General features: G+C 50.9%; 7 protein-coding genes across 7 annotated transcripts; 5 read left to right on the top strand and 2 right to left on the bottom strand.

Annotated features, from left to right (window-relative positions):
- Nucleotides 1-262: 262 nt before the first annotated feature.
- GT037_001886 (uncharacterized protein) lies at nucleotides 263-783 on the top strand (the record flags this gene model as incomplete). Its single annotated transcript, XM_038926933.1, has 3 exons — nucleotides 263-295; nucleotides 345-541; nucleotides 678-783. 3 exons carry the CDS (start codon nucleotides 263-265, stop codon nucleotides 781-783), a joined length of 336 nt encoding a protein of 111 aa, XP_038790225.1.
- A 928-nt stretch (nucleotides 784-1711) lies between these two features.
- GT037_001885 (uncharacterized protein) lies at nucleotides 1712-2410 on the bottom strand (the record flags this gene model as incomplete). Its single annotated transcript, XM_038926932.1, has 2 exons — nucleotides 1712-1874; nucleotides 2202-2410. Coding segments are annotated over 2 exons (372 nt in total), but the record flags the coding sequence as incomplete, so codon positions are not given.
- Nucleotides 2411-2999: 589 nt separating this feature from the next.
- On the top strand, nucleotides 3000-3452 carry GT037_001884 (uncharacterized protein; the record flags this gene model as incomplete). The annotated part of the gene is made up of 1 exon (XM_038926931.1): nucleotides 3000-3452. The coding sequence occupies one exon, from the start codon at nucleotides 3000-3002 to the stop codon at nucleotides 3450-3452; it is 453 nt and encodes a 150-aa protein (XP_038790223.1).
- A 179-nt stretch (nucleotides 3453-3631) lies between these two features.
- On the top strand, nucleotides 3632-5515 carry GT037_001883 (histidine permease; the record flags this gene model as incomplete). Its single annotated transcript, XM_038926930.1, has 4 exons — nucleotides 3632-3891; nucleotides 3941-4307; nucleotides 4357-5253; nucleotides 5306-5515. The coding sequence occupies 4 exons, from the start codon at nucleotides 3632-3634 to the stop codon at nucleotides 5513-5515; spliced, it is 1734 nt and encodes a 577-aa protein (XP_038790222.1).
- Nucleotides 5516-9225: 3710 nt separating this feature from the next.
- Nucleotides 9226-11086, top strand: GT037_001882 (mfs general substrate transporter; the record flags this gene model as incomplete). The annotated part of the gene is made up of 5 exons (XM_038926929.1): nucleotides 9226-9569; nucleotides 9627-9821; nucleotides 9920-10095; nucleotides 10157-10408; nucleotides 10461-11086. 5 exons carry the CDS (start codon nucleotides 9226-9228, stop codon nucleotides 11084-11086), a joined length of 1593 nt encoding a protein of 530 aa, XP_038790221.1.
- A 147-nt stretch (nucleotides 11087-11233) lies between these two features.
- GT037_001881 (uncharacterized protein) lies at nucleotides 11234-11956 on the bottom strand (the record flags this gene model as incomplete). The annotated part of the gene is made up of 1 exon (XM_038926928.1): nucleotides 11234-11956. One exon carries the CDS (start codon nucleotides 11954-11956, stop codon nucleotides 11234-11236), a length of 723 nt encoding a protein of 240 aa, XP_038790220.1.
- A 547-nt stretch (nucleotides 11957-12503) lies between these two features.
- Nucleotides 12504-14246, top strand: GT037_001880 (spermine spermidine synthase; the record flags this gene model as incomplete). The annotated part of the gene is made up of 1 exon (XM_038926927.1): nucleotides 12504-14246. One exon carries the CDS (start codon nucleotides 12504-12506, stop codon nucleotides 14244-14246), a length of 1743 nt encoding a protein of 580 aa, XP_038790219.1.
- Nucleotides 14247-16012: the final 1766 nt, after the last annotated feature.

Genomic DNA, 16012 nt, shown 5'->3' with positions numbered 1-16012 from the left:
GCAGGTCACAAAAGAGGTCGCAGGCTTAAATGAATCGCTTGATTGCTACAGGGTCGATAGTGCGGTCCGCGCCGTAATACAATAGGAAATCGCCGTGCCACGTGACACGTTGTGACTATTCAAAGCCAAACAGAATCCATGCTAGGAAGAGTGCAGTACATTCATCCCAATGAGGTCACTTCGAGGTACCCCACTATCAAGCATAGGTACCATACAAGATGGAGAGGCTGCAATCTAGTTGAGGAACCAATGTAACTTTGTCATGTCGGGAACTTGGGATTGGGAACGATGCACGGTATGTGGTGCTATTCTGAAAGATCGAATACCGACTAAATAAGATTTAGAGCAACTGCCTCTCATACACAGTCGCAAGCCCGGGTTTCTACGATGAGCTGAGCTGTATCGCCAGCGGCTTCTACTGCATGTGCAGAGAAGTGCTGTGGAATGAACGACTAGTCAATGGCGATGTTACATCACTTGCGTGTATCTCAGAGAATGGCGCGGAGCCCGCGAAGATAGGTTTCACCATGAATTCTCGGTAGTAAATTTGAACCCTGACTGACTTTGTATAGCCTTCGCTGCCTCCATCTCGCTTGAGTGCAGTAACCATGGTCTCGATATTGATACACTGATCGCAACGAACAACATACCCCTGACTTATTTTGATGCGCAACCAGCGTCCACGTCCATGTCTCCACTGTCTACGAGCCCAATGGAAGCATCCACATCCGCGTTTGTTCCCACAACTTCCTCGATGCTTACGATTACACGACCCTCGACTAGACAGCCAGTTCCCACACAAGTAGCCGCCAAAGGCGCGAAGGGCTCGGTGCGGCTGCGACAGGGGGACTCGCTGCCGGGATTACGGCTGCTGGTCTTGTAGTCATTGCACTGATAGCATGGTTCGTCATCCGCAAGAGACGTAAAGCAGCTCGAACAAAAGAAACGCCTGTGGTGCCGTCAACGCAACCAGACAGCCCCAATGAGAAAACGAACTACCATCTTCACCAGAACCACGAACCTACCTACGAATTACAAGGAGATGATCCGCCCAACATATATAGTCACACAAGCAATCGGATGTCTGAACTAGACTCAATACGGCCTCCGTCAGAACTTGATTTGACCAGTCCAGTGTCTGAGCTCAGTTCGAGTCAAACGGATCACGATCCCTGGTCAACCAACACGCCGATGCCAACAAGTCCTTCAAGCCTTCCGGATGTGCAAGAGGATGAAGAAACGATTTCGATCTCGCAACCTGGTAGGTTCAGCCATATCCGGACTGCGAGGGCTTTGAAAAGCAATCGACGGTTTAGCTCTGTCTAGCCTTGTGTTCGATATTCATGGCGATACTGCTCTTGGGGCATGCTGAGCTGGTAACCTTCGTGAGACTGCGTGACGAAGCAGGCGTTTAAACAGTATTTCCAGGTATAGCAGTCAGGGATCCTCAACGAATTGCATGTAAGACGTTCGTTGACGTCTTCCGCCAATACTTAGACTTCACGCATCATGCCCTCTTTTTCCTGCCACTTCCTTCTGTCCCGTCTCACAAATTATTTCTTGTTCTTCTTTCTCACTGACACGGAAGTATGGCCGAGGCGGCCAGTCCTCGATCGCTTCGTTGCATCATCACGGTGACGGCGCCGATACCACCGCTTCCAACCCAGTCCATTTCAGAACAGCGTACCTTGACAATGAAGTCCAGTACATTTTACTCTAGCTCGACAGAGATACAGTCTTGTATGGCGTCTTCTTCTCCTGTGACATCCTTGGGCACATACATCGTGGCGACAGTGATGAGTGTCTTTGCTGTAGTGATGTTCGCGTCATTGATGGCGTGTTTGAGGAGACGATGGAAGATGAATAGGCGAAGGCTGGGGCATGAGGATTGAGTTCTGGGTGTGGACCTCGAAAGGGGAAATTTGCTCAGTCATCAATAATAGTCGCACGAAGAAGATCCGGGACTGAATCTACCCTCAGGCGCTAGAAGCTTGCGCCCGGTGACTGCAGTTGAAGGCTGACATTTGTAATACCCGATCGAGTTGGTAGTCCTCCCACTTGCTCTTTCATGCTGGGTCGATTGGCGAATGCGAGGCGTTTGCCATACTGTTTGGGGTCACACGTCGGTTTGTACAAGGTATCCTAGCATCTTTCCATTTGCCTCGCGCACTTGACAACGAACTCGATGTTGGTAACGATACCAAGTGCTTGGGTACAGCCCAGCTTCACCATCGACTCTGGAGGGCGGCGCAATTGTCGGCCAGAGCGGTCCAGTAAATCCTTCGGGTGTTGGCCAAGTAGATAACGAGCACCGAGTGACCTTGGAGATCGCCAATGCAGACAGAGGTCGTAATCTTGGTGTCTTCCAGAAGCATGTGCTTAGCGCCAACGTTTCCAGACCAGACCATGACTGCATCCACTAAGTGAAAATCTTACCGACAAAGCGCTAGAGAGACATTTTGTTAGTGATTCCATCTCACAATGAAGAAGATGAGGTCTCCGGTTTTGATAGGGTTATCTCTTGCGAATGTGGATCGGTCCGACGTGTATCGGGTGCGGACGAGTTTCTAATATTTTAGTCTTGGTGTGGAGCTGCCGAGCACGCGATATGTAATGTGAATTGAACAATGCTGTCGTGAGAGCGGCAATCAAGACTGGGTCCTTGTGGGCGCTGCGTGGAATCTAGCTGTGTCGGGGTCTAGGACATGGCACCGTCAAGCGCGTCAACTCCTGCCACCCCAAAGAGCTGCCGGGCCGTGCACGAGCCGCCTAACGAGACGATGCGGGGGGCAAAACCGCCGCGGCTGACCTGGCAGTCACGCAACCATTAATTCAGCTCCGCCGTGACTTTACACCCGCAGCATCGCCTCATGCAACGCTGTGCTCCATCAGGCTGGAGCTTCCGTCTCTATTACGAGTGCAAAACAACACACCCGAGGCTACTCGTAGGGCGTTGCTGATGATGGCGCGCTTTTTGTCGGTTCCCACAGACGTCAAATATGTCCTTATCAGACTACCAGCGAATTAAGGATAGGCAACAAACTTGGCTTGTCATGCCAAGGTCACCGCCAAGATATGCAGAGCAGGGTCAGTCCCACCAGTCCAACTGCATCAAGAAGGAGATACACGCGGAGAAGACAGACGCACCACCATGGCTCGCTGAACCGGGCGATTGGCGCTGCGGTCAAGACGCTCTAGAATGGATCTCTTCCCAATATTGGTTGATTCTGGTTTTACGCGTTCCACACCATCCCTTCACTGCAAACCTCTCTGCTTGGCCGTCTTGGGTTACTTCGCCCGCCGTGACAAGCCTCCCGGGTAGCTCGTTATCAGCACCGTTCCCTGGGACCACTATCTCGCCCTCCCCGCAGCCTCGGTCGTATAACAACCGGTCAACCCTGCTGCTCAGGCGCGCTCAAGGCTTTCTCGCTGCCTCACTCGCCTGTTTTTGAAGGACTTGTCGTCGATATAGTTCCTTTTTCCCCAACCCCAGGGTCTGAATTGCTTCACCTTCTTGGGTTCGCGCTCGCGCCCCCGCAATCACCGCCCACTCTTACCTGTGCGCGGCTATTACCACAGCGCCTCATAGAGAGATAGTCAACCAGACTGTACACACCACATCTCGTTCAAAATGGCCATCTGGAACCGCAAGTCGAGTTCCTCTGACGGCGCAAGCCCTCACAACTCCGATCCTGAGTACGGTGTCAAATCCGAGTACCAGGCAGCGACCGGAGAGGTCCCTGCCGTTGACAGTAATGGCGTTACTGTCCACGCCGACCACTCGCATCTGCACCGTGGTCTCAAGTCGCGTCATATTACTATGATTGCCATCGGAGGAGCCATTGGAACTGGTCTCATCATTGGTACTGGCAAGGCTTTGGCACAATCTGGGTAAGTCGCGCAAACCTGGGTATGTTCCGATTCAAACTAACGACAACAGTCCTGGTTCAATTCTCATCGCCTACACTTCGGTCGGTCTCATCGTCTATGTCGTCATGACTGCTCTTGGCGAAATGGCTGCTTGGATCCCTCACTCTTCTGGTTTCGCTGGCTATGCTACTCGTTTCTGCGACCCTGCTCTCGGTTTTGCTCTTGGATGGACTTATTGGTGCAAATATGTCATCACAACGCCGAATCAGCTTACCGCTACCGCTTTGATTCTCCAGGAATGGAAATCCAGAGATGAAGTCAATCCGGGTGTCTGGATCGCAGTTTTCTTAGTCGCCATCATTGCCATCAATTACTTCGGTATCAAGTTCTTTGGTGAACTCGAATTCTGGCTCAGTTCAATCAAGGTCGTTACGATTGTAAGTGCTTTATTTTTGATACTCAAGTCTTAAACTAACTTGCAAAAAGGTCGGTGTCATCCTGCTCTCATTTCTCCTCGCGGTCGGTGCTGGACCTGGTGGAGCGACTGGTTTCAAGTACTACGACGACCCCGGTGCTTTCAAGCCGTACATCACCACCGGATCTGCCGGCAAGTTCTACGGTTTCTGGAGCTCTTTGGTCAATGCCGTCTTTGCCTACCTTGGTACTGAACTCATCGGTGTCACTGTTGGTGAGGCCCAGAACCCACGCAAGACTATCCCTCGCGCGATCAAGCTTACCTTCTACCGGATCTTGTTCTTCTACTGTCTGTCGGTCTTCTTCCTAGGAATGATCGTACCTTACAACTCTGATGAGCTAGCCTTCGCAAACAAGGCTACTACTGGTGCCTCCGCTTCGCCCTTCGTTGTTGCCATCAGGATTGCGAAAATCCCACATCTTCCCGGCATTGTCAATGCTTGCATCTTGCTCTTCACTTTTAGCGCCTCGAACTCAGATCTCTACATCGCCTCCCGCACAATCTACGGTCTCGCTGTCGAAGGCCATGCCCCCAAGATCTTCCTCTGGACCGACAAGCGTGGTGTACCCGTACCTGCTTTGCTCGTCTCTGCGCTGTTCTGCTGCACTGCCTTTATGAATGCCGCAGACGATGCTAAGGTTGTTTTCGGCTACTTCGTCAATCTCACGACCATTTTCGGACTTATGTCCTGGATTTCGCTTCTGGTGTCACACATTTGGTTTGTTCGTGCGCGCCGCGCTCAGGGCATTACCAACGACCAGATGGCCTACCATGCTCCATTCGGTCTTACTGGCTCCTACATTGCGTTGTTCTTCTGCATTCTCATTGCTTTGACAAAGAACTTCAGCGTCTTCACCAAGGGCAGCTATGGCAGTTTCGATTATAAGAACTTCATTACTGGATACCTTGTAAGTTTCACAGCCGGTTCTATCCAGCTTCGTTGCTAATCTATCACCTTAGGGCATTCCGGTCTATTTGATTTGCATTTTCGGTTACAAATTCATCATGAAATCCAAGATGGTCAAGCCTCACGAAGCCGACTTTTACACTGGCAAGGCCGAAATCGATCGTGAAGAGGAGGCTTTCCTTGCTCATGCCGCGGAGAAGAAGGCTACCGAGGGCAAGGGCGGCAGTTGGTTCTACCGAACCTTCGTCGCATGGTTGATTTAGAAGCGTTACCAGCGTCTCCGTTCGTTTATTCATTGGATACTATTGCCATGGATGAAATACCAAAGGTGCTGTCGGTGACCTCACCTAATGCAACAACATAATTTGATCTCACCAAAGTCTCCAAATATTGGTCTTTCCAACATTTTTGCCATTCTGTCTGTTTCCAGGGCTTTTGACGTGTAATTGGTGTAATGCTGCTTTGGCTCGTGATTTACGTGTCGTTGTCCTTCAACAAGATATAGGTGCTTACAAACCACGAACATCCGGACAACATATGTGCAACTGTGTCTTTACTCGCGAATTGCGTGTATTGCAGTCCATGTCGTCGCCTTCTCCACTCGGTGGGTTCGTATGCCAAGCCAAATCTCGATACCCACTCTGCTGTGTGGATCGTGCCTGCCAACCCAACACAACTCTGCGATTCCTCAACACGACGTCGCATTAACCTCATAATTAAGCTCACGCACTACCGCATGGAAGAGATCCTTATCAGAGCGCCAAATCATCAAGCAAACCACAGAGTCTTGGATTGTTGCCGTCCTTGCCGTCTGGGAAATTCCCTGAGGGGCGGGTTGATCGGATATACGGCAACCTCGAGCTTGGGTGCTGGTTACCCTTTGTGATGGGGGCACTTCAACACCACGCCCTAACGTCGCAGCGTTATCGGTCTTCAACACTACATTACGTCTCTATGCGCTAAAATCATGTTTGACTCTTCGCAGTTCCGCTAACAATCATATACATGGCGTCGGTAATTGCCCTCCGTGTCAGTGGAGTCCTTCTTGGTCACCTGCACAGAATGCACAACATTGCGAGATGCACGCATCAACTTCCTTCGCTTGCGTTGTCCTAAATCGACAGTATACGAGAAGGCAGATGGTGCGCCGACTGCCTACTCGCAGGCCCTTTTGGGCCCTTACTGAGGCCAGCATTGCCTGCTGCACTGCAAATCCAACTTGCCGGCGGAGCCGACCGCGCAGCCTTACGACACGTGACGCCAGAGTGTCGCCCTCTACGCGCGCTTCATGGGCCATCATAAGAGGACGGTGGCTATGGTGTTACTATGGCATCACGGCTTTTGAATGACTGGTTGCAACGGAGGTCGAGTCAGTCGGCGAGAAGATGGACTGCAATGCTATTGACGCGAGTAGTATCGCGAAGGGCACATTCTCTGTACGCCCGCCATAGATCTCGACAACGAACTAGGGTCCATGCGCCTGGTTTTTCCATGGGCAGGCCATGCATTCTGTGCTCGCCTATCTCCATTGACGCAGTTCTCCTATAGATCTCTCATCGCAAGGACGCCCGGCAAACCTTCTTTGCATCAGATCTGCGGGGAGGACTCAACGTACTGGGGTAGCCAGTGTGCAGCACTACATCTCGCCGTGCTGTGCCACTATCCATCGGACTCACCGTTCTTTTATCCCCTACCTTTCACCTAATGAAGAATCGTCACCTGGGCTTCACGATGCTTGTTGGACTATCGCAATGACTCCGTAGCAGTCAACGTCCTCTTGCAGGCTTAGATGCCAGCATTACGACGTACACAGTGAAGCACTCTTCTTCACGATGTGGGTATTGGACATCTGTCTCCCAATCGTTAGGCACTAAGAGAAGGGACTGGATGAAGCACGAAGGGCACGTCTAGTCTAGCGCGCGCCCCTCTTAAGGTGGACCTAGGTTAGCATCACGGGTGCTGCAAGAGGCAAATGATTGTTGTCAAGTCGTTTGAAGCTTCACGTTCTCTAGAGATGCATATATACTACTTACAGCGCCATAGTTTACTGTTGTGTCATCAGTCATTAACAAGAACAATCAGTCTCAAGATTCGTCACAATTTACAGTCACAACGTTCAAAAACACTCAGAGCTACTACTTATCAACAACTCTCCTAATCATCAGTCATACACAATATACAATCACTGCTTCAACGCACCTTGCTTCAGTAGCAAAGCCATTGTTCCAGACTATCATTACAAACTCGAACGACACCGACACAGCTGCTTCAAGCAAAAATGAATCCATCAAACTCCCCCATCAACAGCAGAGAGCCTACCAGTTTCGAGCACGATATGACTCCCGGTCACCGCTGCGAAAGCAACGAGCATTGTATCGAACCCAAATCACCGAGTATGAAACACGAATCTGCAAATTTCGACTACCAGTCCCATGAGTCGCAACTTGGGCTTCAGTATCATCCTATCTTTACGGATGTCTACATTCCCTGTGATTCCGCATCCTTGACGGCGGATTCTGGCTATGCTCAAGCATATGGAGGTTTCATTGGCGTCCCAGACCACTCTGACGATATGTGGACATGTCCCAATTCCAATTGCGGCGCACAAAACCCGGGCTGGCACACCTTTTGTCCTCTGTGCGGTACGTACAGATAGGCTTTGTGGCGATAGCTGTCCGCTGCCTCAGCTCGTTTCCTTCACCTCTTTCTCGTACCGGATCCCCCATTTTCTTTTCCTTCTGTCTCAAACAGGTTGGGTTTTTTTCTTGTAAATGATGGCGTTAAAGCGTTGTGTACATGACCCGATCTTTCATCGTCTCCTTTTTTGTAACTTCTATTATCTGGTACTTCTTCTTTCTCTTCCAACCTTGTCTTATTAGTCGATCTCTCGAGCACTTAGTTCTTCTCACTGTCGCTACCGTTTCCACTACGTTGCTCTTCTGTATTTCCTTTTGTAGTTCCCAACGATCATTCGAACTAGGGCGCTGGCAGTGGGCGATGTTAGCATTCATATATCAATGACAAATACTTAGACTTATTCCATCGTAAAGTCCGTAGAAGCTCCTCACACATCGGTGTTTCGTGACTACATGATCCACTGCTCGGTACAATAAGGGGTTTTCTGCTGTGCTCCATGGAATGAGCTAGCTCAATCCTTTCTTCAACTTGATCGCTCTCTTGAGCATCGGTGCCTCATTCATTTGCGCCCATCCTGCTTATTGTGTTTTATCACAACTAGTCTCTCTTTCGGAAAGTTGTGACATGTACAAGACAAAATTATAGGTCAGCCTCTTCAGCCGAGTTGTTTGTGCACTACATAGAGGTCCCGTGAAGCGGAACACTTTCCGTCTCGCCCCGGCCTCTTACCCAAACCAGTAACCCGCCATCTGCAGCGCCCACTTACATCGCCTCCAACCAGCAAAAAGTACCGTTCATCACCTCCGCTTCTACCCCAGGTCTCCCCAGGTCCACATGCCTCCACTACGAATCGTTTGTTCTCGCTCAAGACTGGACGGAAAAAGTCTTGACGCACGTCGAAGGCTTCGCTCGTGCATGATAAGTGGCTAGACGGTAGGTAGGGAAAGTTAAGAGGGTGTGGAGGGGCTGGGCCTGCGTCAATGGCGGAATTTATTGTATGACCGAGCGTGTGCTGGTAAGGGCGGGATGTGTACCCGCAGCGTGAAGTCGATGCTTGTTGGATATTCACGGCAGACGGTGATGGTGCGCCCCATGGGGGTGGAGACGATGGATAATCAACATGCAGTGTCCGCGCTCGCGCGAGGGCGTTGATCAGCGGCTCGTGGCTTTTGTGCCATGGTTTAGGACGATCCCCAGGTTTTTGTGTTTAGAGCTAGAAGGTCTTTACTTCTTGGATACCTTTATCGTTGCGCATTGTCGCTTGCGGTTCCCTTCTTCTCACAAAACCTACTTCGTTTGTCGCTAACACTGGTACCTACATACCACCACGACCATCATGGACGAGAAGCCTACCATACATCGGCTTTCCCAAGCCAGCGATTCTCCAGATAGCACGTCCATTCACAGGGATCGCAAAGCCTCCATCACGTCTTTCGGCCATGGGAAATCGAAGGCTGAAGAGAAAGAGCGCATCGATGCATTGGCTACAAGTCCTGGTGTGACGATGGCATCTTTCGCCCACCTTGACGAGAAGAAGATACTGCGAAAGATGGACTTGCGCCTCATACCAATGTTAGCCCTATTGTACCTACTATCCTTTTTGGATCGAGGAAACATCGGTAATGCGAAGATTGAAGGGTTGACTGAAGATCTCAACATCACTGGTGCGCAATACAACTGGTATGCTCTTCGTGATCCCATCGCAGTCTTCTTTCGATAGGCTAACGACAAACGTAGGTGTCTAACAGTGTTCTTCTTTACGTACGCCTTCTTCGAAGTGCCATCGAACCTCCTGCTCAAGAAACTTCGGCCATCGATTTGGCTACCAACCATCATGGTAGCATGGGGTATCGTTATGACACTCATGGGGATAGTTCAAAGCTACGAGGGATTACTTATTGCACGAATCTTCTTGGGCGTAACTGAAGCTGGGTATATTCTCCTTCTCGAGCCCCATCTCACTATCTTCCCATCACACAAAACATATTCCGCACGCAATTGGACAGCCAACTAACAGTTGATACGAACAGTCTATTCCCCGGAGTAGCCTACTATATAACAATGTGGTACGCCCGCCACGAAGCGCAGTTCCGCCAAGCCCTCTTCTTCTCTGCCGCCTCCGTCGCAGGTGCCTTCTCCGGTCTTCTGGCATTCGGCATTGCACACATGGACGGTGTAGGAAATCTTGCTGGTTGGCGTTGGATCTGTAAGTGTCCCCATAGGGGTTGTATGTGAGACATGTACTGACTTTGTACACTTATTCTTAGTCATCCTAGAAGGAATCCTCACTGTCATCGTGGCAGTTGTTGCATACTTCACCCTCTTCGATTTCCCGGAAACCGCCTCCTTCCTCACGGAAGAAGAACGCGCTTTTGTTGTTTACCGCCTGAAATACCAGAATTTCAAGGAAGAGGTAGACGACGGCGTTAGAGTAGCACAGGATGATAGTTTTCAGTGGAAATTTGTCAAAAGCGCCTTTCTGGATTGGCAAATTTGGTTGAATGTTCTGGTGTACTGGGGTATGTCTGGTCTTCCAACTCATCTTTCGATAGGTCAAGCTAATAGAGCCAGGAATCGTATGTCCGCTATACGGCATATCGCTCTTCCTGCCCTCGATCATTCGCGCACTCGGATATAGCTCCTCGACAGCTCAACTCTTGACCGTACCCATCTACATCACCGCGTCCGTCCTTGCTGTTGTTGTTGCATATTACAGCGACAAAGTTGGCAAGCGGTATCCGTTTATCTTGGTATGCCTCTGCATTATGGCCATCGGTTTTATCATGTGCATCGCAGGCGGCAGCGTACCAGGACTCGTATATGCGGGTGTCTTCATTGCTGCCTGTGCTCTTTATCCGGCATTTCCAGGTAATATCACATGGCTCAGCAATAACTTGGCTGGAAGTACGAAGAGAGCTACAGGACAAGCTATCCAGATCGCCGTAGGTAATTTGGCAGGCGCCATGGCTTCCAACTTCTATCGTGCAGAGGATGCACCGCGATACCTTCTCGGCCACGCTCTTGAGCTCGGATTTATCGTGGCAGGTATTCTAGCATTGCTGTTCATAGTGTTCAACTACAAGCGCATCAATGCGAAGAGGGAACGACAGGTAGCCGAAGGTGCGCATAACGGGTATACTCCGGAGGAGCTGGGCGCGCTCGGTGATCGGGCGATTACGTTCAAGTATTTCCTCTAGCCTGGGTGTCGTTAGTCTTGTACTTTAGACAATTAGCATGTGTAACGACGTACCCGTTGGCTGGGTGTCGCAGATATCCAGAACGACTAAAAGAGTATCTGCCCGTCTGAACTTCTCTTTCACTGTCTGATCATGACTCGATTGTGCTCAGTAGTCTTGTATGCCCGTTTCACCCGTCAGCACCTTCTCCTTGCCCTCGCCATCCGAGTCAAAGTCGCTCTCCATGCTGTCGAAATATGCATCCTCCAAGTCTCTCTCTTGCTCAGGATCATCGTATTTGGGGTTCTTGTCCACCAGTTTCTCATACTCAAAATCCTCGTCCCCGCCTCTCAGGAAGCGCTGTGTCATTTCGTCCACCCACCACGCCCTCCCTTCTTCCTTTGTCATTGGCACATCGTCCTTGTCCTCCTCTACTATCTGGCCCTGTGGTCCTCGGTTGTATGTGAAGAGACTGTTTGGATCTGGCTGTGAAAGCGCCTCCTTCTTTGCTTCGGCGCGCCACAGATCCGTGGCCATTTGACCAGAAAAGCCTTTCTTGCGCCCTTCAGCTTCGCGCTCGGATGCGGTTTGAAAGCGACGTATAAGACGGTCGTAGAGAAGCGGGTCGGCGAGTTCAAGCGACGAGTCGGAAAAGTATTCGGGGTGTACCTCGAGGTAGCGCTTGCGCCTGTTCTTTGCTTGGAGTCGTTGGGCGCGTTCGTCTTGTTGTTGGCGTACTTGGTCGCGGAGCAGCGATTCGTCTATGTCGTCGTCCATGGCTACATCTTCATCTACAGGTGCCGGTGCATCGCCGTTGGTACTGTTGTGGACGCCGGCGGGGCTCTTGGCTTCTTCCGACGCGTTCGCTGGTCGTAGGGCGAGAGACGCCATCGAGGGTGATCCCGTCATATATGGCATGCTAAGGGAACTGAGCCTTCCGAGGTCCTCCCACTGCAGTTGAGGTGTGAGGAGCAATCCATCACGGCGCGCATCCTCAATCTCGCAATGCTTGGTAATGACGCCACACGCGGTATTAGGCGCCACACTTTAGTGCGAAACGCGCCCAGTCGAAACCAACTCCACCTTAATGATCGCCAGTTTCACCCGTGCATCAAACAATTCAGCCAGGAACAGCTGGCCTTCTGGTTTTTTTTAATTTCGACGTCCCTTCTTTTCCTTTTCCTGCTTTATATCCTTCTTTTGCGTTGCGTTGATCCATCTCGTCGTTCGCAGGCCGAATACATCACTATCGCGGATATACGGTCCGTGTAGAGTGGGCGAAGACCTTGGGCCGCTTGGAGCATTTCTGCAATATCTGGTCTTTTCGACATTGAACATATCCCGTCTTTTGTTTTTCATCGCGAAAGTTACCACGCCAACTGGATCAAGAGATATCGCATTTGATTTATAGGAAGAGATAGAACAGGAATTTCACAGTATGTCACCGAAAAAGACCCAGAAGAAGCCAAAGGCAGCAAAAGAGGTGGAACCACAGGCGCAAAATGCTTCAGCATCGACTATCCTTTTGAACGTTGGTAGAGCAGCAGCTCTCCTCCTGGTTGCAGGTTTCGCATCACCAGTTTCGCAGCTCAATCTATCACCAGTCTATGGATCCATTCCTGCATCCCTACACCACCAACGGACGATGACCCTCACTGCTGTTGGAGCTCTTATCACGCGACGCGCTTTGAAGAGCTACGTATCTGCAAATGTCGCACAGTACATCGCTGTAGTTGCGTACTGGACCCCCGTCATTCAGTTTCTACTATTTCCATACAGCGGCAAGATCGGTATCGAATATGGACCTCTACTCATCGAGTCCCTGACATACTTTCCCCTGCTATTCCTCTCAGTGTTCGCTGCGGCCGATCTTCTGGAATGTATCGACATCACCGGTATTAACCCCTCGCCTATCAAGGAGGTCATTGTCCCTACGGCATCCTACTTTACCGTGTCGACCGTGGCCAAGATCAGCAGCGCTCTCATCCCAAGCTTCATCGGAACATCTGTTTACTTCACACGCGTGGGTATGCAGATGCTGCTTGCGTCAGCATCTGCCTTCTTTAGCCCATCGCGTGTCATCCTCTTTGCCTTCCCAGCAATTCTGCACACGCTCTGGACGAACCCGCATCACCCTTCAGCTCATGGTCTCCAGTTAGCAAACTCCACGTTGCAAGCTACACAAAACTACACACTTCTCGCCCGCCAGGAATCTGTTACGGGATATGTATCCGTCCTCGAGAATCACGCCGACAATGCTTTCCGTCTCCTTCGATGTGACCACTCTCTGCTCGGTGGCGAGTGGCAAGTCACACCGCAAGCCTATGCTAAGGGCCAACGGCAACGGGAATCTATATTCGCCGTCTTTGTCCTTCTCGAAGCTGTCCGTCTCATCGAACCACCAGTAGACACTCTACCTACTATTGATGATAGCAAGAAGTCCGCTCTGGTAATCGGTCTTGGTATCGGCACGGCACCTAACGCCATGATCAAGCACGGCATCAACACTACAATTGTCGAACTTGACCCTGTAGTCCACCACTACGCCACGAAATACTTTGACCTGAGCCCCGATCACACCGCTGTCATCGACGACGCAACCGCCTACGTCGCACGCAAATCCGTATCAGCACCAGGCAGCTTCGACTACATCATTCACGACGTCTTCACCGGCGGCGCAGAACCTGTCTATCTCTTCACCACAGAGTTCATGCAAGGTCTCTATGACTTGTTGACACCAGAGGGTGTTGTAGCGATCAACTACGCTGGTGACCTTACACTGGGTTCAACCAGACTAGTGCTAAACACCATTCACGCCATCTTCCCTGCCTGCCGCCTCTTCCGCGATTCTCCCGCGCCAGAGGAACACAAAGAGGGTGAAGCTGATTTCATCAACATGGTCATCTTCTGCGTCAAGAACGATGATGGGCTAGGCAAAGCGGCTGTTAGGTTCCGTGATGCGGTTCCAAAGGACTTCCTAGGTAGTATTGCGCGCACAAATTTCCTTCAGCCGCAGAAGAAGTTGGAGGTCAAGTACGATTTCGTCAGCAAGGAGGATGGAGGTAGGGTTATGGGTAACGCGGATGTTGGCGAGCTGGAGAAGTTTCATGAAGATGGTGCGGTTAGTCATTGGAAGATTATGAGGTCAGTGTTACCAGAGGGCGTGTGGGAGATGTGGTAAATAGGAAGTATGTAGCCATAGTGGGTAGAGCTGCGTGATGATAGAGTGGAAGAGAAAGCTTGTTGAACACGATGTGGAATAGATACTAGCGACGATAGCTGGTATTCAATTATTGGTAATTCAGAAGACGTGTTGAAAGTGACTTATCTTATCTTGCATTTTCACGCATATTACTACACTGAAAACATTACATATGCATACGCAATACACGCATGTAGCAAGAAGCTCTCCTCTTCCCAAGTTCGTTAACGAACGATCTTACACTCCATCTCCTATGACGCACACCGCAGTATGTGCCGTATACCCGACCACACCTATTGTGACTCTCCACCGCTAGTCACACCCCACGCGTCTTGTGCAACTCCACGTATCACGCGTTTCACCCCAACCTATCACTCTTATGCTAAGCATTCGCTTCGAGACACCTTATGTGAGATAAGGCGCACTGGGCGCAAACCTTAATGCCAAATGGTTGCATAGTACCAGGCGTCAAGGTGGACACGTGCCGTGCGATGTAAGGAAGAAAAGTCCATCACACCGCACTCTGCAAGGTGATGCTGCAGGGATGCGCTGTGCATCGCATGACTTCAGGCAGATCTGCATCAGTGGAAGAGAACGTTGTTCGGCATTATTAATGCGGAGTTGGAGGGTGGGAGTGTAGTACTGGACGGAGGTGTTGGGTAGGAAAGAGTTTGTGGGTTATGTGTTGGTCTTTTGCCAATGTGATCCTCGTCCTCGTGTGTTGCCATCCAGATGTGCATGCGGACTTGTTGAGAATGCAGGTATCTTTGCTCCTCGTGTACTTTATATTAACAACTTTGTTCGAAGGGCTCCATGTGCGGAAGAGTTACTCAAGTTCATTCGAAGAACCCATCTCGTGGGGGTGTGGAAAGCCAAATATACGTCATTGATGCCTACAACCACAACCTTCTTTTCAGCCGCAACAGGCACGGGACAGAGAGCTCGGCCGCGCCGCCTTCCGTCTGCTCGCCATGCTGTTCATAGTCGTGTGATATCCAAGTTGAGCTGCACGCGACACACCACTGCAGCAACGCGTTACCCCGCCCACTCGCGCAAGAAGTCGGAAGGCCGAATAGTTGAGACGTAGTCAGCTTCGGACGTATCGCCGATTCTCTGCTCCGACCAACGCGCCGATGGTGACACCACGCGTTCTCTGTGTTACTTCGGCTCAAAGGCTTGATTGAAACTCGGCGGAAGTTTGACATGCTGTGAGCGAGGATGTGAGCGACGGCCTTGATTTGTGCCCCGCGTTCGAGAAGCATGCTGCATGTTTGGGAAATCGCCCAGCGCCGCCCGCTAACGTGCTGCGCCAATGCTTCGTTCCATAAAACTCAATCGCGCACTGTCAGCGTATTGTCTTCCCCACGTGTTTTCGTCGAGATGGTCATTTTCTTGGGTCGGACTTGCGTCTTGTCGACTTAGTCCATGCTCTGATCATTCCCCACGTTTTGATGACATGCAAAATCCGTATTCGCACACGCAACCTTAGGCATGCGCAACATAGCGGGCGTTGTACCCGTTATACGCCACCCACTCTCGGGTCTACGATCGCAGCATTGTCTTGTTCCGCGCGCGACTCACTTTTCTCCCTCGCCAAGGCAATCGACCAGCGTTCTAGAGACCCAAGTATCTCGGCGCCACGTCGGACGGACGGGCCATTAGCAAACTAACTGTCCTGATTCCCATCGCAGCGATGCAAGGTCGGGATCCAATGACCCATAACAGCGAAATGTGAAGAGCGTCGG

Source organism: Alternaria burnsii, assembly GCF_013036055.1.
Source record: "Alternaria burnsii strain CBS107.38 chromosome Unknown 750, whole genome shotgun sequence".
NCBI lineage: Eukaryota > Fungi > Ascomycota > Dothideomycetes > Pleosporales > Pleosporaceae > Alternaria > Alternaria burnsii.
This window is presented reverse-complemented; position numbering and strand designations above follow the sequence as displayed.